The sequence below is a fragment of the Glycine soja genome, chromosome 18 (genome assembly GCF_004193775.1).
Source record: "Glycine soja cultivar W05 chromosome 18, ASM419377v2, whole genome shotgun sequence".
Lineage (NCBI taxonomy): Eukaryota > Viridiplantae > Streptophyta > Magnoliopsida > Fabales > Fabaceae > Glycine > Glycine soja.
In genome coordinates this window covers 7,044,596-7,072,033 of record NC_041019.1, presented here as the reverse complement: position 1 = coordinate 7,072,033, position 27,438 = coordinate 7,044,596, and the positions used below count along the sequence as shown (strand labels likewise).

At 30.4% G+C, this 27,438-nt stretch overlaps 2 protein-coding genes across 2 annotated transcripts; one reads left to right on the top strand and one right to left on the bottom strand.

Annotated features, from left to right (window-relative positions):
• The first annotated feature begins 6,987 nt into the window (after nucleotides 1-6,987).
• LOC114397484 (SEC14 cytosolic factor-like) lies at nucleotides 6,988-11,892 on the top strand. The gene is made up of 12 exons (XM_028359530.1): nucleotides 6,988-7,149; nucleotides 7,288-7,363; nucleotides 7,465-7,496; nucleotides 8,021-8,104; nucleotides 8,244-8,297; nucleotides 9,356-9,430; nucleotides 9,645-9,698; nucleotides 10,002-10,061; nucleotides 10,147-10,242; nucleotides 10,335-10,436; nucleotides 10,564-10,644; nucleotides 11,234-11,892. Exons 2-12 carry the CDS (start codon nucleotides 7,309-7,311, stop codon nucleotides 11,555-11,557), a joined length of 1,017 nt encoding a protein of 338 aa, XP_028215331.1. The 5' UTR covers nucleotides 6,988-7,149; nucleotides 7,288-7,308; the 3' UTR covers nucleotides 11,558-11,892.
• Nucleotides 11,893-12,872: 980 nt separating this feature from the next.
• LOC114396841 lies at nucleotides 12,873-16,328 on the bottom strand. Its single transcript, XM_028359030.1, has 3 exons — nucleotides 16,272-16,328; nucleotides 14,950-15,299; nucleotides 12,873-14,851 (listed from the first exon to the last, which is right to left on the bottom strand). Exons 1-3 carry the CDS (start codon nucleotides 16,326-16,328, stop codon nucleotides 14,446-14,448), a joined length of 813 nt encoding a protein of 270 aa, XP_028214831.1. The 3' UTR covers nucleotides 12,873-14,445.
• Between the last annotated feature and the right edge of the window lie 11,110 nt (nucleotides 16,329-27,438).

Sequence of the window (27,438 nt, the reverse complement as noted above, 5' to 3'; positions counted from 1 at the left end):
TCCAAACCATGATCAATTAAAATATCTCCTTGTTCCATAAAAAAATGTCGTTATTGGACATTAGTACTGTAATCTATATTTTTTTTAAGGCAGGCATTGATACTGTAATAGACTAACAGTAGTATAAAGCACTGCGTTTATATGGATGCATTCATAATCATAGAATAAATGTTTATTTTGTCACGATTGGTTAAGTTAATGTTATTTTCTCTTAAAAAAACGTTAATATTATTTTAGCCTGATAAATATGAAATATATTAATTTAGCTCCTTAATCATAAAAAATAGTATTAAAAATAATCTTTTTTAACGCACAAACCAGAGGATTGAATTACTAAAGCAATGCTATTTTGTATTATTGAAAGACTAAATTAATGTTCACTTTTTACTATAATTAGATAATTAATGTCATATTTATTATTGAAAATAATGTCAATTATTCTTTAAAAAAACTAAATTGAAGTGGCTCTCAAAATTTTAAAGACTAAATTAATTTCATATATTTATCTCAATCCAATGTGTCAAGAACAAATGTCAGACAGAAAAAACATGCAATGAAATAATGTAGCACCATTGCTTCTTATATTTTCCAACCAGCCAAACCACAGAGCCACCCTTCAATATTAAATGAGGTGATTCACCACTTTTGACAAATAAGTAACTTATGCAATTCTGCGTTATTGGAGCATCTTACACGTGGAAAAGCTTACAATTATGGTGACTAGTAGTGTGTCACTTTGGCATTATCTGTCCCCTTCGTTCCCTTTTCCATTTTTCTCTCTTGTTTCCAAATTCCCTCTTCTTGTTTTTTAATAATTAACATCTCCATGCCATTGGCCATTGAGAAACTTTAAGCAAAAGACAAAGATTATGCAAATTGAATGTTATGTTTTCTGACAATTGGAAAAAAGGTACTACTATTATAGTGTCTTTAACTTTAATTTGTTTATCTAATTCTTCTTATATAATTTTCAAAGATTCTAAAAACGAGTCCCAAACTTCTGGGTTTTATAGAATTAGCAAAGAGAAAGGTACTCAAAAGAAACACAAAGGAAACCAAGAACATAAAATTATATAAGAGATAAGATTTCTTTGTGGCTTATGGATATCAACTTTCAAACGCGTGCTCTTCTTTTTGTACAATATTTATCAGAAAAATGTGACCTAAAATTTGGCCTAGCTTAAATAGCTACCACATTGATTAAAAGTTCACGGCTTTAATATTCCTAACAAAAAAAAAAATACTCTTTTCCTAAACATTTGGCAATCAGTGTGACATTGTATTAATTAGCCCTTTATGTTTTGCAAAAGATTCAAAAATTTTGTAAGTAACTTACCATCGATGCTTTGATACCTTTTGCCAATAATTTCAAAATGGGGACAGATTGTGGCAAAAATATTAAATGGGGTTTCTTTTATAAATTATTTATTTAAATGAGTTTGTTTTGAAATTATTTATCATGTGGGTCTGTTTTTTTTACTATAATGCGCCTTCCCGAGAGGACGCGTCCCCCATAAAGGTGACATGTGGCATGACTTAGGATGCGTCTTGTGTACAGGCGTGATTGGTCGTGCTGCTGCAGCAGGTGCGTTGGGTCGCGCTGGGGACCCAGGCACGTCCAGCTGGCCCGTGGTCCCCCCTCCAAGCCACTCCTTCCCCCCAAGCCACAACCAATGCTTTTTGTTTTGTTTGAAGTTCATTAGCTTTCATAGATCGGACAAGTTCAACAATTTGTATTTAGAAGAAAAAAAATTAAAATCTAAATCAAGTCATTGTCTCCCGAAAGTCAATGTCTTTTAATTGTCTTATAAGCTATTTAACACGTTTAATTTAAATTAATAAGAAAATTATATTATATATGTAACAATTTGTTGATGATCATTACTAAACTTTATCTAATTAGAAATGCAAATTGTATTATATATGCAAATTACACGGACGATAAAATGAAAAATAGTGAAAAATATTTTTTGGGGGGAAGGAGTGACTTGGAGGGGAGACCACGGGCCAACTAAACACGCTTGGGTCCCCAGCACGACCCAACGCGCCTGGGTCCCTAGCGCGTGCTTCATAAAATTTATAAAAAATTATGAATATAATTTTATGTATCTCAATAAAAAAATATTTTAAATTTTTTAAGTAATATCTTAAAGACACTCTTAACATTTCCCAAATATAATACTTCATGTCTCAAGGGAGGTACTTACCAAACATAATACTTCATGTCTCAAGGGGGTACTTTAAGAGTAAGTATTTACACCCTTCTTAACAATTTTTCATGATTGAATTTGAATCCAACAGTTGAATCATGTGACATTATTTTAATAATTGTGTATATTAAATTTTAGAACATTGATAGATGTGTTATTTTATAATCAACATTTACTTATATTTGGAAAAACATATTAATCAAAGATTAAAATAAAGTAAATTAATGAAATATTCAGAATTTTTTTAAAATTACAAAAAACTACAGAATTAATTTATTTCATATAAACTCTCAAATCAACAGTTAAATTACTAAAATTTAACATTTATAAAAAAAATTAAGCGACAGTAAAATAAGTTTATCTTTAACTTATTTTTAGAATTTTTTTTTATTTTTTTTACTTTTCTTAGGCTCGAAGAGAGACTGTCGGTTTAAACTTTATATTCAAACTTTTTTAATTTAACCACAACGTACGCCAAGCAAATAAAGAAAACTCGTTATATATCTCGTGAGGTCACTTCCAATAAATTATTCTTGCGTTAGAATCTATATAGAACCTAAAACACTATTATTCTAAAAAGAAAAGAAAAACTAGAAGACTATTATTAGTTGTTGACTTCAAAGAAAGAAGTAAACCGTTAGTATTATTCGTAGAGATTTTTATCCCAAAATCTTGCACATATTCTATCAAGCACTATCTAATTTATTTTTCTTAATTACTTGTTTTTACTTTTGCAGTTAATTAGCTTGTTTTCGCAGGTATATTCTTCTTCAGTTCTTCTCATCCGGCACTGTTTTCCTTTCAAAATTTTAAGGATAAAATAAATAGAAGAAAAATGAAAACAATTTTGATTTTTGAGATAGAGAGCTTTTAAAACTTTTAAAACTTCAGGTTGAGATAGAGAGTTTCATATTGGAAATGCTTATGTGTTTTTGCCTATGTTTGAATCATATATCATAACTAAAAAGCAATATTTATGTTCATTTCGTAAAAGAAGGACCCCAAAGTAAGGGAAGATCTAATATATAAAAAAAATTCGTTTCCTTCTATTTTTTTTATTTATTTAAACCACTTTATCACTGTCCATTGATCTTTGTTAGCTTACACCCAACATTATTTTATTTTTTAAATTTTTATTATTATTCTCGAACTGTCTGAATAATGTCATAACCAAAAAAAGAACTGATTGAACAAAGAAATTACTTACATTAACAAATAATATAAAATATGTGTTCAAAATTATTAATAACCTATCATGTCATTAACCAAATGAAATTTAGTTTAGATTTCTCGTGTTTTTGAGTCTTGTGAAGACTCTATTAATAATGATCAACTAAATTAATGATGAAGATTAATTATCTATGAATACTTTGTACTGATAATAATGTGAATTCGTCATGTCTGGAGTGCTACATAGGGATTATGTTTAGTTGTTTACTCCTTTAACATTTTCAACGTTTCAGCCTTGGTTATCGATGGGGTCTACGATTCACTTTAGTATCTTACATTTCATTTTTTATTTTTATGAAAGTGAAACACGTGGTTATGAATTGAAGGTAAAAATAAATGAATTGGGATGATTTAAGCTTTGTTTTATTTTTTATTGTTTTTATATATCAATATTTGTTAAACCTACTAAACGTACATGTTATTCACTTAACACATTAGTACATTACTAATAAAGATATAGCCGACTTTTAAATTTTTGTACCATCTAGGAAAAATACATAGATACACTAGCATGTATTCTTATTTCTTGATTTGGTTGAGCTATTAATGAAATTTGACATTTTAGATTGTGACATCTTCTTGCCATATAGGTGGAAGACTCTTGGCCACAAAAAGAAAAAGAAAATAGCCATAGTCGTGGTGATATCATAATAGAAATGTGTTCATGTTTAATAGCAACAACTACCTTAGATGAAAAAGAAAGCTGGTTAAGGTTGGCACTTAATTAATTTGGTGGCATGGACACATGTTACACCTTACTTGCCATTACAGTGGAGTACTAGTAACAAATAACAATACCTTTAAAACACCTTTTTAAAAATATTTTTATATAACTCATTGTCTTTTTTAAAACTTTATACAAACTTATTATAGTTTTAGTCTTTATATTTAACTTATGTGTTATTTTGTTTTCTTAAATTTAATTACGGCATTTAGTTTTTATTATTATTTTAATTGTTCAGGTTCCAAATTCTAAAATTTCATCCAATAAATAACCAAAATGTAATAGAGGTGCAATCTATTATTGATTTATATATTACAAAAAAATAGATAATTAAATAAAAAAATAACAGTTGGTAGTATATTTTGTCTTTAATAATTTTTATAAATCAGTAATATGTTACATTTTTATTATATTCCTGCTAATTATTTTGGTTTCAAATTTAGATGAAAAACTTAACTTAAAAAATTTAAAAATTAAGAAAACTAAATACAAATAATTAAAATTATGGGAATTAAAATTGCACATTAAGTATATGCGTGTTTGGATTTTCTGCAAGGGTTTTTCCTCCTGCAGTAGAGATTAGGGTGGAAACAAGTTTGGAGTCAATTCCATTACTCGATCAGTCCAAATAAAATTGAAAGAAAAAACTTTGGGTTCATTCCTATATATTATCAGTTCGATTTGATCAATTTTCAAATAAAAAACATGATAATATTGGTTTGAGTATAAGATCAGATTACACATACAAGTTTATTACCAGAAAAAAGATTACGCACAAAAGTTAAATTAACTTAAACCTATATCATTTTAATTTTTTTTAAAAGAATTTTAATTTTGTGTTATGTAGTTTTAACTTTTTATGTTATGTAATTCTATAATTTTATGTTATTTAATTTTATAATTCTAACATTTTGAAATTGTTCATGATCATGTTATTATACTTTTTCATTTGTCCTGGCATGTTTTTAATTTTTTTTTCTCTTTCATTATTTTAACTATATACATGTTTTCAACGTGATTATATTGAAGACATGCATTAAGAAATTTACAGGAACTCATTTATCTTACTTAATCAATTAAATTAAACTTTCTTAATAAATATAATCACGTTGGTTCATTAGGTTGTCGATTTTTTTTTATTTTTGAAAAAAAAATTATTGAACTCTTGGCTATTAACATGAGTTATTTAAACTGTGTCCATCCTTAATAGATCGATACAACTACAATTGGATTTACATTTAATTGTTATAAAATATTAAAACACTTTTATAATTGGTAAATCTCACATTTAATAATAAGCAATATAATTCTGACATTAGTCTGTCAATGTGTAACCGTAGAAAGGTTGGACAAAGAGGCTTGTGGTGGGAATTCATATTCAAAGAAATTCAGGTGAACAAACATTTACATGTTTAATATAATTTTTTTTTAAATAATTAATTTTTAAAAAAAATAGATGAAATTGATAAAAGTAAGTGAATAACCTCAACTAAACACATTAAATAATATTCAAAAGTATCATATGTAAAATTAAAAATAAGAAATGAGGTGCATACTTTATTTAATTCAGAAAAAAACAACTACCCTTCACAAAAAAAAATCATATAAAATTATAAAACACCTTAAAAATGAATCAATATTCAATTTCGAGACATCTAATCACGTTGAAACAATTTAGTATTAAAATATTATATGTATTTAGGATTAATTTTTTCTCTACAATTATTTTTCTTCAAAGGTAATTTTGTTAGAAACACTAACATAGACATGTTTCAAATAGGATTCAAATCTTAATCCACTGTATTGTAAGAGACCAACCTGTATATTACCCAACATTGAGGAGCTCTTTTCACTTTAATATCAAACTATATCTCAAAAACATTATTATATTCATACACTCAATTTCTTTTCTATCCCACTGTCACTCAAACTTTTTTATTTCTTTCTTTATTTTTCATCCAATCATTTATTACACACAAAAAATTTTCTCTTTTTCTTTTCCCTTTTAAAGGCTCTTCATTTTTTCTATTTAACTCTCTCTTTCTTGAAAAAAGCATAAAATGTTTTATAATTGTGATAGTCTCCATTAATTGTTACATGTCAAGTAATTAAGTGCTGTTATTTTTTTTCTCTAAAAAAAGTGCTATTATTTTTTTATAAGATATTAATTTTTTATTTGCATGTGAGGTAATTAAGTGTTGTTATTTTTTTTTATCGAAATGTAAAAAGTTGAAAAATAGAATACTTGATATGTGTTCTCAATCTTCCATTTTTACCCTAAATTTGAAGTGTATATTAAAATATATTTTTAACCTTGAAAATTTTTTTAATTTTATTTTTGACCCCAAAAATATTATTTACTTTTTTGTCTCGGATAATTTCTTATTTTGCTTTTTTTCCCATAAAGTGCTATCTAAATCATTTTCTTTATTTTTCAAAGCATTATCTAAATAAATTTGTGTGATTTAAATAATTTTTTTAATTTAAATAAATTTGTGCGATTTAAATATTTTTTATTTTCATTTTAGTCTCTAGATAAATTTAGAGACTAAAATGAAAATAAAAAATTTAAGGGACCAAAAAGCTATTTTTTTTATTAAGAACTACAAATAAAATTAAAATATTTAACATATTTAAGTTTTCAAATTATTTTTTAACTTTTTCCATTCCAAGAAGTTGTTGTTAGTAAAAAAATATATAATTTCTTTTTTGGTAACAATTTCTAAATTTCCCTATCTTTCGGTTATTGGTCATTAGTTTTTAACAGCTTTGTCACTTTTTTCCTTGTTATGTTGACCACTCAGTTCCTTTCCTACATACATAGGAAGCTACAACATAGTACAAACTCACCTCCAAGTCCACGCTTTTGTTCTTGCAGAGTAAGAGAGAGGAGGTGGACAAATAAAGCTATAATTTTTAGAGGGGTTACCACCCTCACCTTCTGCCAAACCAAACCCACCCTTTTCTGTCTTCAAGCTACTATCGGTAAATCAGTTTAAATTTTTGTGGGGTAGTAATAATTGTACCATATTGAGGTACCTTAAAAAGGATCTGGGGTTTGCATATTTTCCTTGCAAATCTCTCAGCTACTTTGGCTTGGCTTTCTGAATTTTGGTTTTTCAGTGCTGAGAGCTGAACAAGAAGATGGGGGGTGGAAATCAAGAGGCAGTCAAGCAGCTGCAGACCCTGATGGAAAATGGTGTGCTTCAATTGTTTGAAATTCAGATGGCATTCTTCTGTTTTTCTGTGATCTTTTTTCATCACTCACAAAAGGTTCGTTTTTTATGTCTCTTGTTGCAGTGGATGATGAGCAGCTGAAGAATACATTCCAGGTTTGGCTTTTGATTTGATTTGCTTTGCTTGATCTTGGGTGTTGGGAATGATGCCTTGAAAAATAATGCATTGAAGTTGTGATTTTTGATCTGCAACCTGATTTGATAAAAAAAAAAAAAACACTTTCTTTTTAATTCATCCTAGATTATGAGGAGGGGAAAAGATAAATAGTCTAAAGAACAAAAAGTAAATTTTGCTGCCAAATTGATCTGGATCACTGGTATGTTCTGGTTGCCAAGAAATTTTCTGTGGATAGCTTATGCCTTATTGTAAAGGGTGTATGGAGGATTGAAGTGAAAACTCAGTACAATTGATCTTTCCATGTTTGAGGAACAAGCCTTCAAGAGAGTTATAGTGATTTTGCAACCACTATGGGTCTTTTAATGTTTTCTTGCCTTTTCATTTGTTAAATTTCTGCATTTTTTTATTGCTATTTGCCTGTCATGGTTATGTGGTTTTTTGCTAACTAGTGAGAGTTAATGATTTCTGCTGAAATCCTGAAAACTTGTTCTTTGTATTTCAGATTATGCACCAGGGTTATCAAACGGAAACGTTAATACGGTTTCTCAAAGCTAGGGACTGGAGTGTTGCCAAAGCCCATAAAATGGTTAGCTATATCTATAATTTTTTTGAAAAAAAAAAATTGTTGGAATTTTAGCCATGTTGATTGCTCTTAGCATTGCTCTTCAGTCTTGATCTTTGTTCTTTGGATTTATATACTTTGCTGACAGTTTAAAGTGTTACAGTTAATTGATTGTTTGAACTGGAGGGTGGAAAATGAGATTGACAATGTTTTAAGGGTGAGTTCCTTGATTCTGCAATTATTTCCTGAATTTCTGTTTTCTGGTTATCTTTTCACTAGCCTTCTTTGCTACATCTTATTTTTCTGAAATTCCCGCATCTAAGATTTATGGAAGTCCAAATGTCTGACAAAAACCTCATTTACCATTTATGTTGAGTTTGGCCATTTAAGCTAAATGTAAGGCAAATAATGGGAGAGTTACAATATTTAGATGACCGATATACATGTAGAACTCAATTTGAAGATATCTGATGATTTTGGAACATTCCTAAGTGTGTGTGTGTGTTTTATTTATTTAAAGGATCTTGCTAACTAGTGCCAAAAATGAACAATATATAATGAAGAGTATGGCACCCAATACATTGGAGGCTTAAAAAAATTGCATTTCGTTTAGTACTTTCTACTTTTGAATCCTTAGCAAGTGCCTTGAGAGCAGTCATTAGTATTAGCTAATTTATTTACTTTGAAGATAGGTGTAAACCACATGCATCAATTTATGTGAGCAGAAAAAGAAAAAGACTAAATCTTCAGAGTTGTCACACTTTCCCTTTCTCTAAACTTCAGTCTCTTATATACGTGTGAATAATCTGATATGGACAATAAAAGAGCCATAAGTTGGTTCTTAGAGCGAATTTTTCTGATCAAGTGCATATATAGTCTTTAATATTGGTACTGAGCATGGTAAATTTCTAAATCTATTTTAATTCCTTTCTATCATGGATGAATACATGAAACTGAGGACTGTCACTTATGGATTGACTTTCGATCCCATCTATATAGAACTTTTATTAGTACAAAATACTTACACTTTTGACAAACTGGCTCATGTTGGTGTCAATAGACTCAATACTATAAAAAACCATATCATTGTGGGTACAGGAATTTAGATAAAATCACTCAACATATGAGATTCTCATGGTCAGCTGAATTATTTAGCATTCTTTCTTATTCTTATTCATATCTATTCATCACACTTTATCATAACATAAATTTTTATTATATTTCTCAATCAGATCATAATGGTGCTGCATTGTTCAATTTTATTATGTATAACAGAAGCCTATCCCTACGGATTTGTACAAAGCCATACGGGATTCTCAACTTATAGGAATGTCTGGTTACTCAAAGGAGGTACACATGTTTTAAGTTAGATCTTTTGATCTCTAATATGAATTTAAGTTTTATATTCATCCTCCCTCTTGGTTCTTCCCTTCCCTACCTTCAACCTATGCGGATGATGTTATTATTATAAGAAATAAAAAATTGCATCTTTCTAAACAATCTGAAACACTTCTATCAATAAGTAATTCCTAATTTTTTTTCTTTTTTGGCTGGATTTTTCCAGGATCTACCTGTCATTGCTGTTGGTGTTGGGCTCAGTACATATGATAAAGCATCTGTAAGGATATTTATCATCTTTTTTCATCTTAACTTTACACAACAATACATAGACTGCACCGATTCATTAGTGATTGCTTACTGGAGTAGAGGTCCTTTTTTTCTTCCTAGGAAACTTCAGTTCCTGAGAATCTTTTAACACCTTACAAGGTTTCTTCGATAGACATTAACAATTACACTGCACTACGTAAATGCTTCAGTGTTCAATGTCTGCTTGGTGTCTGCTGTCTAAATTCCTCAATGTGGCTTCTAAACTCCTTTGAATTATCTATTTGATATTAAATTGCCAGTTCTTTTTGTTTAGGACAAATACTATATACAATCACACATCCAACTGAATGAATATAGGGATCGAGTGATCTTGGTGAGTACCTTAGACTGCTTAGTCAATCTTAGAAATTCTCTTATGCCCTACTAGCTTATTCATTTATTTGTAATTTTTATTTTAGCCAACAGCTACAAGGAAACATGGACGATACATTGGCACCTGTGTTAAAGTGTTGGATATGTCTGGTTTAAAATTTTCTGCATTGAATCAATTGAGGGTATGCCAGTAATTTAGGGAATTTTTTTTTTCCTTATCCCAGTCTCCCCTTTTCTTCATAGTTGACAGTCTCTGTTTGATCACCTTCTGCAGTTGTTGACTGCTATATCTACAATAGATGACTTGAACTATCCGGAAAAGACAGACACATACTATATTGTTAATGCACCATATGTATTCTCAGCGTGTTGGAAGGTTTGTGCATACCTTCTTGATGTTTGAAGAGTTTGGACTGCTTCACTTTCATCCTTAATTTCATAAACATCATTCAAAATCCAAAGATTAACAGCTCAAATATTTTTTCTTCAATAATATTTGGAAGGTTGTGAAGCCTCTTTTGCAAGAAAGAACCAGGAGAAAAATCCAGGTGCTGCAAGGTTGTGGGAAGGAGGAATTACTAAGGGTAAATGTCAACATTATTTTCAACAATCTACTTTTAGCTATCACAATATCACCAATGCCATATGTATGAGTTCGCCTGTTGGTTCTCTTGACTAATTGCAGCAGTTATATTTTACTTCAGATCTAGGTCTAACCCAATCTTCTTTCACTTGTCATATTAGTGGTGTTGTTACACTGGCCCTGATAACAGCATCATCATGCTTGTGGATTTCGTTTGCTAGTTTCTTGTTCAATACTGTTAAATTATTATTGTAAAGATGCTAATATTTCATTTTAACTCGTCTCTTAAGAAACAAGATTTGATCAATTTTTTTTATAACTGGTTATACAAGGTAAAATTTGACAAGATCTGCATAGTGTCCTACCTTTGCATCATGGAGGATGTGATGTATCAAATATTTCATACTGTTTCATCCTACGCATAATTATTCTTGTCATTAAGAATTTCTCTCTCTCTCTCATCTCATGTTACTTTTGAATTTCATCTTTAGACTTTAGAAGGAAGCTAATCAAAGTTGTCCTTTCTTCCTACATTTGTTACAACTAAAAAGACTTCTAATATACTCGAGTTCTTTTAAAACTTGTTGTAGGTCATGGACTATGAATCCCTTCCACACTTCTGCAGAAAAGAAGATTCCAAGTCATCCAAACATCATGCTTCAGGAAACTCTGAAAATTGTTTCTCCTTCAATCATGCCTTCCATCAACAACTCTACAATCACATCAAGCAACAAGCCATCATTATGGAGTCAATTTCACCAATCAGACAAGGGTCCTTCTGTGTAGACATACCAGAGCCAGACCCTGATGATGCCAAAATAGCCAAGACCATAGAAAATGAGTTCCACAAATTGGAGAATCAGAAGAATGGTTTTACCAACTCACTAACTGGTCTTACAGTTAATGGCCATTGAAAGCTATGCTACTAAAGCTAGTAACTGTTTTTGGCCTCTCCTGAGCCACTTTTATTTGTTGATTACTTTATGGTCCCTTTTGGAAAAGGAGGGTTATACTTGTAGGTCATACTTATACCCGGTTATTAGATTTAATATTGTAATGTTTGCATCAACTAGATGCAAAATTCTTCAGGCAGACCTTAATCGAATTTCTACAACCACCTTGAGATGATAAGCATATGATATATGTTCAATGTAGAAAAGATGGCGCCATGCTACAATTCATATGGCTGTCTTGGTACATTAATTGTTGTTTGTCATCATTATTTGATCTCGATTGTTTTCTAGTCTAAGATTTGGATCCATTTTCTAAACCATTATGAAGGTTACAAGAAGAGTTCAAGGAAATAATCATTGTTCATTGAGTGTCACAGGATGTAAGAACTAAGTTTATAACGTATTTTCCTCTGTTATGAAATATTATACCGTTAGTTAATCATAAATTATTTTTTGTATGATTTTTAATATATTTATTATAAAATTTGATAAACTTATTATATATAGTGAGTTGTGTGTCTAAAAACTAGCAGTTTGAAGAAAAAAAGGAATTCATGTGCTTTATCCTTTTATTTTGGTATACTTATGATGTGTGCAAGGAATATTTCTGTTGTTCAAATAAACTAATATTTTTTTAGAGATCTAAACATGCTTAAAGGTAGATTGCCTCCTTTCAACCAGGTTTTTTCATACACAAGAGTTAGAATTCAAATTCCTAACCAATTGCTTAAGAGACCTAAATCCATGACTACTCCAAGCAATAATAAGAGCATTACTTGTTTTGTTTTTCAACAAATGCTACTAATATTTGCAACCAAAGTAGATTGTTCTTTGTTTTGAAACAATGAAGTTAATTTAAATAACGGGAATAATTGTCAACAGAATACCTAGTTACATGTTTAGATAACTGAATTATGGATTTGGTATAAGACGGGTAAGATTCTCAATGAATTAATTATGAATAATAGTAGTTACTGTCACATGATCCTATTCGTTTGAGTTGTATTTTGAGTATTACTTGCAATTTCCAATTGCTACATTCATTTATGAATTAACATGAGATTAAAATGGTTTTAGTATGACTGGTGTAACACATCATTTGTGCATAGTTAGGGACTACTTTTAATGATTTTGCATTCTTTCTTACCATAACCTTGAACTGAAAACAAAACATGAGTATGGTGATCAATGGATAGCATAAGTGATGTAACAAGAAAGCTGAAATTTACAAATGATGTAATGACAATAAATATTGTTATCATTGTTGTGTATGGAAATAGCTTGTAGGTATCATTATTTTACAACTAGACCTAAAAAGCAAGGCATTCATTTGTCCTCAAAGAGAGATGTATGTCTTTTGATTGGAACTTATGAGGATAGGGTGCATATGGTTGTTGATACTAATGCGAATGAGAAGCACCACTAACACCTTCCCCAAATATACTTTTGATTCAAAATTGATGACTAAGGTCTACGACAGGCTCTGGATTACATGCATCAATGCTACTATCAACAGGTTGCTACTCCTTTCATTCAGTTCCCAAAAAGTCATTATTGTTTTAGAAAAAGGATGAGTTAGGAATCAAAATAAAGCTAAGCATCCCAACTATGTTGGCACCTAAAGCCAATTTATCCCCTTCCACACCAATCCCAATTTATTGCCAAAAGACCAATAACAAGACATTATGCGGGGACTAGACCACAACCCATGTCAATTAAAAGTGAACCTATACTGAGGAAGCCCCAAAACATTACGGGCATGATGATCAAAGCAAAAAGAGGGAACACCTAAATATATTGTACTACTAGGTCTAGACAAAAAAATCATTTCTTGTGCTCATTGTGATGAGGCCAATCATTAGAATATCCATATATGCACATATGATGAGACATATTGTGTAGGAATAATTGCACAGCAAGATCAAGCTCATTCGGGTGATAGCCCCATTAAAATTTCTGAATCCACCCATTTGATGAGATGGGTTAAACGAGTTGAACTGATGCATATGTATTGCTTGTTGGATTTCATATGACTACACTGCCAAATTTGGAAGAAGAGGAAGAACCCAATTAGGTTGATCAATGTGGGGAGTAACAATCATGTCAATGTCTTCTAAGGTTGTGTCATGGATGCTTCTTCTTTTCCTCTCTTTCTTTGGGGCATTCTTGTGTTGGAAATATTTTTAAGCATGGCTTGCAACTTGAGTTGAAGATTTTGATAGAACAAATTGTTGTGAAATATCTTTCCAATTTCCCTCACCACATATCTCAAGCCCACGGAGAAATGACATGTGTTCTTCTTCCGTCCAACGCATGTATTTCTTGTGCTCATTGTGGTGAAGCCAATCATTATCTGCCCAGTTGATGAGGCATATTGTGTAGGAAAGGTTACACAACAAGATTGAGCTCATTCTGGTGATGGCCCCCGTTAAAATTTTTTAATCCACCCATTTGATGAGATGGGTTATAAGAGTCGAATTGCTGCATATGTTGTGTTTGTTGCTTTTCATGTGGATGCACTGCAAAATTTGGAGGAGGAGAAGGAACCCAATTATGTTGATTATTGTGGGAAGTATCAATCATGTCAGTGTCTTCTAAGGGTCATGGATGCTTCTCCTTTTCCTCACTTTCTGTGGGACATTCTTGCGTTTGAACTATTTTTTAGCATGACTTGCAATTTGACTTAGAGTTTTTGATGGAACAAAATTCTTTGAAATGGCTTTTTAATTTCCCTCACCACATATCTCAAGCCCACTAAGAAAAGACCCGTGTTCTTCTTCCGTCCAAAGCGTGTATTTCTTGTGTTCATTATGGTGAGGCCAATCATTAGAAAATCCATATCCGCCCATTTAATGAGGCATATTGTGTATGAATGGTTTCACAACAAGATCAAGCTCATTTGGGTGATGGCCCTCATTAAAATTTTTGAATCCACCCATTTGATGAGATGGGTTATAAGAGTCGAATTGTTGTATATGTTTTGTTTGTTGCATTTCATGTGGCTGCACTGCAAAAGTTGGAGGAGGAACCCAATTATATTGATTAATGTGAGAAGTAACAATCATGTCAATGTCTTCTTCTGAGGTTGTGTCATGGATGCTTCTTCTTTTTCTCACTTTCTTTGGGGTATTCTTGTGTTGGAAGTATTTTTTAGCATGGCTTGCAACTTGAGTTGGAGTTTTTGATAGAACAAATAGTTGTGAAATGTCTTTCCAATTTCCCTCACCACATATCTCAAGCCCAATGAGAAATAACCTGTCACAAAAGAGCACACGTAATATATATAAATATGTTAAGCTTGATATACCAAATTAAGTTTATGGAGATCAGAAAATCAAATTTTGAAAGTGCACCTTTGTTCTTCTTTTGTCCGACGCATGTACTTATTGAGACAAACTGACCGGGATAAGTCATTGGAGTGATGGGATAACATGAGGTGATTGGACTCCAAATTATATGGCAGCAAGTGGTGTGGCCATGGGTAGATTCTCGGCACCTTCACCTCATCAAATGAAATCCCATTGAATATCTCATCCAGTGACTTTGCAACACCTTGAGGGGAAGGAACCCAAGCAGCGCGAGCAGGTGGAGCAGGAATGACAATTCTCCGAAGGAAAGGAACTTGAAACCACCCACATGTAGGAAGCTTAATAGTAGGGGCAGGAGCAGCAACAACAACAAGAACAATAGGAACTGCAGGAGCCTATGGGGAAGGAGCAGGAGCAAGAACCTCAGGCTGAGGGGAAGAGGCAATAATAACCTCCAAGAGCTTATCTAACTCTTTGTTCTCCGTGTTGAAGTCATTCGAAGCCAAGTCTACTTTATATATATATATATATATATATATATATATATATATATATATATATATATATATATCAAATTATAATTATAATTTATAAGAGCAATAATAATTATATTATAATGACCGGAGTGAAAATTTTCCTACCACTGTTTAAAATGTTGCAAATTTTACTACCTTTTTAAATAGATATTCTCAATTTGTTAATAGTACCACAATCTAAATTTTAATTAAATTTAATAAGTTTAATAGATATTTTATGTCAATTTTAGATACTATATCTTAATATTTATTGGGTTTAACTATAAATTTTACCTCCGATTTATTATTTTTCTAACAAATGTTGTTCTGAAATTTTTCTTACGTGTACTTTGAATTTTGAAATCCTACAAAATGTGTGTTTAAATTTTGAAAAAGAAATAAATGTCGTAGTTTAAATTTGTGATAAAAAAGATTAAGATAATAAATCCTTACTGAATTCTAATCTTTAAAATAAATAACAACCTCAATTTTATCGTTATTTTTTCTAAGGTGCAATATATTATGTCAGTGTTTTAGATATTTTATCTTAATATTTATTAGGTTTAATTATAAATTTTTCCTCCAATTTATTATTTTTCTAACAAATTTTGTTCTCAACTTTTTTTTCGCGTTTTGCTCCCACTTTTCTTGTGAATTTTGTTTTCAACTTCTTCTTTTGCCTATTTTACTACCACTTTTTAAAATGTTACAAATTTTAATTCTCTTTCATATTTTTGTTAAATTATAAACAATATTAATGCTTTCTATCAATTTTAAATTCCCACTAAAACAACGTATTTACAATAATTATTTTTAACATAGTGATAAATTTTAACCATAATTATTAATAACTTTTATTTTCTTTCTCTCTTGAAGATCACTATAACCCTTAGCCGTGGAAATGGCCATGTAAATTTAATTTTATCTAAATTTATTGAGTTTAAGTAATAGTTTTTGGGAGCCATTAGAATAGAGAAAAAAATAGAAACCTAAGGGAAATGATTTGAAAATGGTATTGCTCAAGAGTAAAGAGACAAATTTACAACATTAAATAGACCCAAATAATTAACATTATTAGTTTGGTGAATTTTTAAATTTATAATTTTATTTTCGAAAATTCTTAAAATTTTGAGAGAGAGAATGTCATTGTTTGAATTTTTATGATAAAAAAGGATTTAGATAATAAATCTTTAGCAAATACCCTTTATTAAAATAAATGATTTTTTTAGGTGACTTTGGTATAAAAAAAAAAACAAAGGATGGATATTACAGTATTATGCGGGAGCAGAGTTTGAATGAACATGTCAATATGCTAGATTTGTGTGTGATTATTGCTTTAACCTATTTACACGCTGGGTAATACTCCCTTATGATTCCAACAAATCTTGGAGGCAACAATTAGCATCCCCATTCAAACAAATTTTTTTTTCTTTCTAAATTGTTATTTTAGTCTCCTCTAATTTTTAGTTTGTAATATATTAGTTTTCCTATTTTTAAATTTTGGTCTTTCAATTTTTTAAAATTACACAATTTTAGTCCACATGTTAACCATTAGTTGATCATCAAATGAGATTAGACCCCAAGTTCCTTGCTTTCTTTTTCACCACCCAAATCACTAAACCATTTTTCTTACATGAGTTACAATGTAGGCACCATTTATATATATATATATATATATATATATATATATATATATATATATATATATATATATATATATATATATATATATATATATTAGTTTTTTATTTAATAAGTTTCAAAAATTATAATATTATAATATTTACATATATCGAACTATATTATTACTAATATTATAATTTTATATGCTTAAATGTATATGAATATTATAAATTTATAATTTAAATTTTATGATTTTATAATTTATATTTGAAATATTATAACATTATAATTTTATAAATTTATAACATAAATATTATAATATTAAAATGAATTGTGTAAATTAGTGATGTAGTAAAAAAAACATAAAAGTGAAAATTGATTGTATGAAAAATATAATAAACAATAAATAATATAATTTTTATTATTATTATTTTTCATAGAGAAATTTATTGTTTATAAACTAGGCTTATCTTAAAAGAACTTGATTTAAAATTTAAATAAATAATTTAAAAATAAAGTAACACATATAGTAATGTGTATATTATATAATGTTTACAATATAATTCAAGTAAGCAAAATATTTAGTATTGTAGGTGATGAACTAAAAATAAAGGGACTTGGATACCAGTCCCATATCTACCTTTATGATTATTTATTGTTCTTTTTGTGTTCCCTCTTATGTGTGATTCCATTATCAATCGCATTTTCCTAAAATATATCTCATGCCTCGAATTTTTTTTATCACAAGTTTATATTTGGAACTTTAATTTAAACTTCCTGTGCATGTAGTTTATGCTTCACACTAGACTAGGATTAGTTTTCTTTTTATGGATGCTTGAACAGAATGATCTGCTGCTCTTTTCTTTCTTCTTACTGTGATGTGATGTAAGTTCTAGCTTTGTTTTGTGGACATTAATTCTGTCATATTGGCCTATTTCCACGAGTTTGGCTAAGCATTGCAACATATAAGTGCTTCTGGTAACAATTTTCTCCAAATGGTCGCCAAGAACTTCGATGTTCTTGCTCTGTATGCTTCTTTTCTGTTATATCTCTTAGCATAGATACCATTATATGAAGTAGATTCATTTTATTTACTTGTGTATGTTACGTTGAATCATTATGATCTGAGTTGTGTTTGGTCACCCTTGATTTACCCTTTGTAAGTGTATGCCTTTTTTTTTCTATATGTATGTGACTTTTGAACTAAAGTACGTGGAGTAATGTGTATATGAGGTTTTGCTTTGTGAGTAAGTGTATCTTCTGATGTGTGCAGATATGCTTCAATCAAGGCCATAGAGACTAGGTCTAGTAGTCATGATCAGCAATGGCTGACGTATTGGGTTCTCTATTCTTTGATATCACACTCTTTGAGCTCACATTTGCCAAAGTTCATGAAGTGTAAGTTAACAAGTGAATCTGGACATTTTAATTTGGATGCTATATATTGGTGGTCAAGTAATGCAAGTTATGCAAAACTTTAGTATGCATTAATAAGTACTAAGGCAGCTGACATAGGCATAGACTAATTAAGTGTGCCTTTTCCCCTTTTTTTATATTGGCATCAAATATCCACTAAATATTTTTCATTATAATTTACTCTCTTTTCTTTTATATATGTTTTGGTTGATATTCTTCTAAATATCTAACTATTTTTTTTGTCAGATCTCTTGATAGTTTGCTCCAATGAGTGAGTCAAACATTTCAATTCCAGTAGTGATGATTTGGTAATGTCACTTCTGAATTTGATGGAGAGATTATGATTTTTGGACTGCATTGCAAACTCGATTATACACTCCTGTTGAAATTTGATCAGGATCTTTAGTTTCGAATGTTATTAGAAGAAAGAATTATTCTTCATCTTGATATTGATCTTGGTATTAATTGTAAGAATTAATGTCTCATGTGAGAGGCATGTGACTTATGTAAGGACTAATAAGTAAATAATTAACGATTAAGGGTTAAATTGTTATTGGGCTTAATAGGAGAATTTTCTAAAAGCTAACTGCTACTTGATGGGAGTAGTGGTTATAAAAGGGGGTTAATATCCACTAATGTGAAATAAGGTCCCCTTCCTGACCAAAAAGTGTTTTCTCTCACCCATAGCCATCACGAACGGAGAGGCAGAAAAGGAAGTGAAATCTTATTTCTTTCCTCTTTCAAAGAAATCAAAGTGCATCGGTGAGAAGTCTTCCTATGGAGAAAGATACACATCATTATCTATTGTTATTTATTGATTATTTATGAGAACCATAGGTTTCAAGATCCTGTTGTTTCCCATCATTGATAGTCTAGGAAATCCCTTAATAATTTTTTTACATGTGGTATCAGAGCATGTGTTATGAAATTTATGATTTTCCAAGAATGATTTAATTTCTCCCAATTATGCATAAACCCTAATTATGAAATTTAGAGATTTTTAATTCATGTTACATGTATTTTCAATTACATGTTTTGATAACGTACCTTTTGTGTTAATTATATTTTTCGCTGCAAAGTATGAAATTTTGTATATATAAAAATTTATGAGAAGAAAAGCCATGAAAGCTGTAGAATTTTTGGAAATTACGTTTTGGAGAAAGGGAATGAAAAGCAAAAATTTTTCCGCCATCGTTAATTGTTTTATTTTGAAAAGTTGTGTGGCTGTAAGAATAAGTTATCTTTAATTCCAATTTTTTTTTTAGAAAGTTGCGCAGCGTACGTAGGTGTAGGTAGGTACGTAGGATTACTTTTAATTATAAAGCTTTGAAGAGGCGTACCAAATACCTTGCAGGATGAATGAATATTATGAAAATTTCTATTTGCAATCTTTGTTTGTTATTTCCAATCCCACCTGCCTCCCTTTTCTTCCGAATGTTATTGTTGAACATTATTGAAGGATTGAAAGTTTATATCCTGTAATTAAATTAACGTGAATGCTTTGAAATTATTGGTAGCAGTAAATATATGTATATGCTACATATTTGCTTGAACGTGTTTGAATGCAAAAACACAAATAGATGCAAATATTATTTTATGGCCTGGAATGAAATTAATAGAATGGCTATGAATTGTTAATAGTAATAAGTATGTGCAGGCCATATATATTTGGTTGGAATTAAATGTATGTTGAATTTGTTAGTCACCAAAGTGACCAAATTTGTAAGGTTATTTAATTCCAAATTAATGATTATTTCAATTATACTTGGTTGGAATTAAATGTATGTTGAATTTGTTAGTCACCAAAGTGGCCAAATTTGTAAGGTAATTTAATTCCAAATTAATGATTATTCTAATTACTCATAGAATAATGGATGCTAAATTATATGATTATTGGTTTATGGGTAATTGAAATTCATTGTTATAAGGCATTTATGGATCGCCCAAAGGTTGATTAGTTGTTCTTATAATTAATGAATATAATTGTAGGCGATTCGTGTGTATCATTAGTTTTATTTATATGCCTAAAGGAAATAGATACTACTAATTGGTGCATATTTAATTGCCAAATAATGTTAAAATTTTATTAGCATCATTATGTTTGTATGTTGTGTGTTGATGTATCACCCAAAGGAGAACATCAATATACATTGACTGTTATATGAATGAATCATATGTATGACATGTATTTTATGTCTCAAAACACTTATGTGAATTTTATTATGTAATACATGTTTTGAATTCATTGGATTCTTATGTATCATCTGAGCCAATTTTAATGGGCTTAACTTCTCTGACTGAAATGAGCAAGTCCAATTTCACCTCGGTGTTTTGGATCATGATCTTGCTATGTTGGAAGAGAAGTTTGTTACTATTATTGATGTTAGTAGCAATGAAGAGAAAGTTCATTATAAAACTTGGGAAAGATCTAACAGACTCAGCCTAATGTTGATGAGAATGACTGTTGCAGAAAGTATTAAGACAACTCTCCCTAAAATCGAAAGTGCTAAAAAGTTTATGTGATTAGTGGGAGAGCGCTTTCAAACAGCTGATAAGTCTGTTGCTAGGACATTAATGAGTACATTGACCACCATGAAGTTTGATGGTTCACGTACTATGTATGAACATGTCATTGAGATGACAAACATTGCAGCAAGACTTAAGACCTTGGGAATATAATGCCTGTGAATGAGAACTTTCTTGTTCAGTTTATTCTAAACTCATTATCGTCTGAGTTTGGCCTGTTCTAAATGAACTATAATACCATGAAAGATAAATGGAATGTGCATGAATTGCACAGTATGTTAGTTCAGGAAGAAACGAGACTTAAGAATCAAGGAAGTCACTTAGTCCATTATGTTAGCCACCAAGGGAATCAAGGAGCTTGAAAAGAAATTTATGAAGAAGCATGATAAAGGCAAAGGGTCATTAAAGAACAATGACGACTCTTTGCAAATCCAGAAGAAAGGTATCAAAGGGAAATAATTGTTAATTTTGTAGGAAATCCGAACATTTCCAGAAGGATTACCTAAAGTGCAAGTCTTGGTTCGAAAAGAAAAGTGAGCTTAATGCTCATATATGTTTTGAATCAAACTTAACTGAAGTTTTCCATGATACATGATGGATTAATTCTGGATGTATGACTCATGTTTCTAACATTATGCAGAGATTTCTTACCATGCAAACCATAAGCCCAAATGAGAAGTTCGTTTTTCATGGGGAATGGAGTGAAAGCTCCGGTGGAAACAGTTGAGACTTATTGTTTAAAACTCGACACTAGACTTCGTTTAGATTTATTGGAAACTCCTTATGTACCTAGTTTATCTAGGAATTTAGTTTCGTTATCTAAACTTGATGTTATTGCATACTCTTTTAATTTTGGTAATGGATGTTTCAATTTATTTAAGCTTAATCATCTCATTGGTACTGATATTCTTGTGATGGTTTATATAAATTGGAAATAGACAGTTTGTATGCTGAAACTGTTTTAACTCTGCATCATAATGTTGGCACTAAATATAGTTTAGTGAATGAACGATCTGCTTTCTTGTGACAAACATTTAGGTCACATTTCTAGAGAAAGGATGGAAAGATTAATAAAGAATGAAATTCTTCCTTATCTAGATTTTACGGATCTAAATATTTGTGTGGGTTGTATTAAGGGAAAAACAAGCAAAACATACAAAGAAAAGAGCTACAAGAAGCACTCAACTTCTTGAAATTGTGCATACTGATATTTGTGGACCTTTTGATGTTAGTTCTTTCAAAAAGGAATGATACTTTATCACCATTATTGATGATTATTCACGTTACGGTTATGTCTATTTATTGCCCGAGATTTCTTAGGAAATGGATTCCTTAGAAATTTACTACAATGAAGTAAAATGACAATTAGACATAAATGTGAAAATTATTAGATATGATAGAGGTGATAAGTATTACGGAAGATATGATGAAACTGGGCAACAACCAGGTACATTTGCTAAGCTTGTTCAGAAACGTGCATTTGTGTGCAATACACAATTCCCAGTACACCACAACAAAATGGTGTATCAGAAAGGCATAATAGAACTTTAATGGATATGGTTAGGAGTATGTTAATCAATTAGACTTTACCCGTATCTTTGTGGATGCATGCCTTGAAAACTGCCATGTATTTGTTGAATAGTGTTCCTAGTAAGGCAGTTCCAAAGACATTTTTTGAACTGTGGACAAATAGGACACCTAGTATAAGACACCTGCATGTTTGGGGTTGCCAGACAGAAATAAGAATTTACAATCCGCAAGAAAGAAAATTGGATGCAAGAACAATCAGTGGATATTTCATTGGTTATCCAGAAAAGTCAAAGGGTATATGTTTTATTTTCCTAATCATAGTATGAGAATTGTTGAAACTGGAAATGCAAGGTTCATTGAAAACGGTGAAATCAGTGAGAGTACAGTTCCACGAGAAGTGGAAATTAAAGAAGTTAAAGTGCAAGTCATTTTAGCTTGGGCCTCTAGCAGTAAGGTGATTGCTCTTTTTAATTGTTGTTACAAAATTAATGAAAAGGAGCAACACAATAATGAACTCATGATGCATAATGAACTTATTATGGAAGAACCACAAGAAGTAGCATTAAGGAGGTCTCAAAGAGAAAGAAGACCAGCTATTTCGAATGACTATGTGGTATATTTACATGAAACAGAAAGAAACTTAAACATTAATGATAATGATCCAGTTTCGTTTTCACAAGCTATAAGTTATGATAATTCTGAGAAGTGGTTAAATGCCATGAAAGAAGAGATAAATTCCGTGGAACATAATTGTGTTTAGGACCTTGTAGAATTACCAAAGGGTTGTAAGAGAGTTGGTTGTAAGTGGGTCTTCAAGACTAAACGTGACTCTCATGGCAACCTTGAACGTTACAATGCTAGACTTGTTGCTAAGGAATTTACTCAGAAAGATGACATTGATTATAAAGAGACATTTTACTGGTCTCGAAAGGATTCTTTCAGGATTATCATGGCATTAGTAGCCCATTATGACTTGGAGTTACATCAAATAGATGTGAAAACCGCCTTTCTGAATAGAGATTTAGAGGAGAATGTTTGTATGGACCAACCAATGGGGTTCTCAGTTGAAGGAAATGAACATATGGTGTGCATACTAAAGAAATCAATATACAGTTTTAAAGCAAGCTTCCCGCCAATGGTATTTGAGGTTTAATGATACCATTATTTCCTTTAGATTTAAGGGAAATACTGTTTATCAGTGTATGTATCTGAAGGTCAGTGGGAGTAAGGTTATTTTCTAATTCTGTATATCGATGATATCTTGCTTGCAGCAAACGATCTTGGTCTTCTTCATGAGACTAAGAAATTTCTCTCTAGAAACTTTGAAGTGAAAGATATGGGTGAGGTAAGTTATGTGATAGGGATAGAAATATTCCATAATAGATCACAAGGATTGTTAGGCTTATCTCAGAAAGTATATATATAGATAAAGTGCTAGAGAGATTCAAGATGGAAAGGTGTTTAACATCGCCTATTCTAATTTAGAAATGAGACAAAGTTAGTCTCGCACAATGTCCTAGAAATGATATGGAACGAAAACAAATGAAAGTAATTTTGTATGTATCAGTTGTTGTTGCATCTGAGAGTTGAATTTGTAGTATGTTTTGAGGCTACAATTCAGGCTAATTGGTTGCGGAACTTTATTTCAGGACTTGGAATTGTCGACAGTATTGCTAAGCCGCTGAAAATATATTGTGATAACTCTGCAACAGTATTTTGTTAGAACGACAAGTACTCTAAGGGTGCTAAGCATATGGAATTGAAGTACTTTATCGTGAAGGAAGAAGTTCAAAAACAAAGAGTGTCAATAAAATAAATTAGCACAAACCTTATGATAGTTGACCCTCTGAATAAGGGATTACCGCCCAAGACATTATAGAACATGTTGAAAGTATGGGCATTATTGTTATTGATGATCATTAAGTGTAATTTATCTTATGTATTTTTAGTGACACTCTGAGCTCAATTATGATATGTTTCTGATTACATGTTCTCTATGTTTGCATGCATGTTTGTATTAGAGTAATGTTAACAGGTTTTGTCTTGAATGAAGATATTATGTTGAACCAATTATGTACTCCTAACTAATGGTCATATTAAGGAGAAGACTAATTTGTAGTACATGGAACGGGCTATGTCGATTAGATGATGTACAACTGCCATGACTCAAATTGGTTCCTATTCTTAATCATGAAATTATGATGTACCCAATGTACAGAATAATTTAGTCATTTTTAATGCGCATTATGTTAGTTAATCTATTTATTTATTTAGTCCATAATGTTTATTAATGTCACATGAGCCAAGTGGGAGAATGTAAGAATTAATTTCTCATGTGAGAGGCATGTGACTTATGTAGGGACTAATAAGTAAATAATTAACGATTAAGGGCTAAATTGTAATTGGGCTTAATAGGAGAAGTTTCTAGAGCTAACTGCTACTTGATGGGAGAAGTGGTTATAAAAGGGAGTTAATACTCACTAACGTGAAATAAGGTCTCCTTCCTGACCAGAAAGTGTTTTCTCTCACCCATAGTCATCACGAACGGAGAAAGACAGAAAAGAAAGGCCTAAGGAAGTGAAATCTTATTTCTTTCCTCTTTCAAGAAAATCAAAGTGCATCAGTGAGAAGTCTTCCTATGGAGAAAGGTACACACCATTATCTATTGTTATTTATTGATTATTTGTGAGAATAATAGGTTTCAAGATCCTGTTGTTTCCTATCATTGATAGTCTAAGAAACCCCATAAGAATTTTTTACATTAATTTCTCTCTCTCTTGTCTGGAAATTGAGTGTGATACATTTAAGAATGAAATCTTGGTTCTCAATTATTTTTTATTTTTTGTGTCAATATTATTTTTATTTTACATTATTTCATAATGGAAGCATGATAAGATACAAACATTTAACTTATTTTATATATTTTAATTTACAACAACTCTCCTAAAAAAAAGAGCTATCGCAATTACAAAACTCTCGTATGCTTTGTCGCAAAATGACGCGGTTTGACGGAAGGGGATTGAGGCCATGAGAAAATGAAGGAAAAACGGAAATTAAAGGAAGAGTGGGAAAAGGTCCAACAAGGTTTATTATATTTTTTAATTTAAAAATAAAAAATATAGTGTCAGTGAAAAAATCGTCATTTTTCATCTTGACACTGATCTTGGTATTAATTTCTCTCTCTCTTGTGAGTAAATTGAGTGTGATACGTGTAAGAATGAAATTTGTATTTGATTTGAATTGAATTGAACTTGGATGTGGGATTAGTAATTTCTGACGCCTTTTGGCCACTAGAATATGTTTAGAACCTTTCAAACAAGTTATTCAAAATAATTTATAATGATTTTTAGTTGTCAGAAAACATAATAAAATAAAATAATAATAAAATTAAGCATTGACACGTTATTGCTTGAACCTATTTACATGCTGAACAATGTTATCATGTACTGGAAAATTCATAGTCAGTGGATCTCTTTGGTTCTCTTCTAATTTTCCCCATGGTATGATCAAGAGTTCTTTTTGCAAGTGATATCCAGGTGAGTTTTTCTCATAGACTAAAAAAATTCAGAATATTAGATTCAGATATACTCATGAACAAATAAAATAAAAAAATCCTAGACGACTAAGGAAGTGTTTGGTTTGTATTTTTATTTTCTGTTTCTATTTTCTGTTTTCATTTTAAAAAAATTAGAATTCTCAAAACATGTTTGGTTTCACTTCTTGTTTTCTATTTTCAAGAAATAAAAATACTGAAAATGCATTTTCAAAAGAAAATACATTTTCATATTTGATTAAAATTACATTCCTTGCCATTGCGTTTTCATTTTACTCAAAATAAGATTCCTGGTTTCAACTGAAAATATTGAAAACGAGATTTTATTGTTTCCAGTTTTTGGTTCATTTGAGGAAATATTTTCACTGAAAATGTTTTCAAAAATCTAACTAAATGCATTTCTATTACCATTTGAAAATGAAAACAAAAAACAATCAAACCAAACATCCTCTGACTTTCTCAATAAATTGATTCTGAATAATAGTAGGTATCGTCACATAATCCCACTCGTTTGAACTATATTTGAGTACTACTTGCAGTTTCCAGTTGCTGCATACAATTGTGCATTAAGAAGTGGTTAATATGCTTTTAATATGACAGGTGTAGCCCTTCATTTTTGCATTAACATGTGGTTAGGGACTACTTTTAATGGCTTTGCATTCTTTCTTACCATACATAAACCCTGAACTGAAAATAATGTAACATTAAATACTGTGTTATCATTCTTATGTATGGAAATAGCTTGTGGGGGTCACTATTTAACAGCAAGAGCTAAAAAGCAACGCATCCGTTTGTCCTGAGAGAGAGAGAGAGAGACAGAGAGGTATGTGTTTTGATTGGAATATGGTTGCTGATACGAATTAGATGCACAGCTAATACCTTTCCCAAATCTACTTTTACTTCAAAATTATGTACGCATTTAATTGGTGCATGAATAAAATGTGTTGCCATCCTGAAACATAAATATTCAGATCATTTATTCATTGTTTTTATAAATGTTTTTGGGATTAAGTGGTTGTCATGATCATGAAATTAAATATGTTTAATTAAATTGTTTTTCACGTGATTGATGTTTGTGATTTCTATCATAAAATTAAAACTAATTTAATTTATAATTTAAATGTTTAATAAATTAATTCTAAACATAATAATAATAGTAGTAGAATTATTTTGCTAATAGAATGATAAAGATATTTTGTCATATAAATATAAACATGAAAGAGAAAAAAAAAAGAGAAAGAGAAATAAAAAAAAATTGAAAGGAAAATTTTTCACTTAGTATTGACATGTGCCAAACCAAAATCTTATTTTATAAAGAGTTTTAATATAGACTTGATCATGAAAACATAACAGTAGCATCTGAAGCACGTG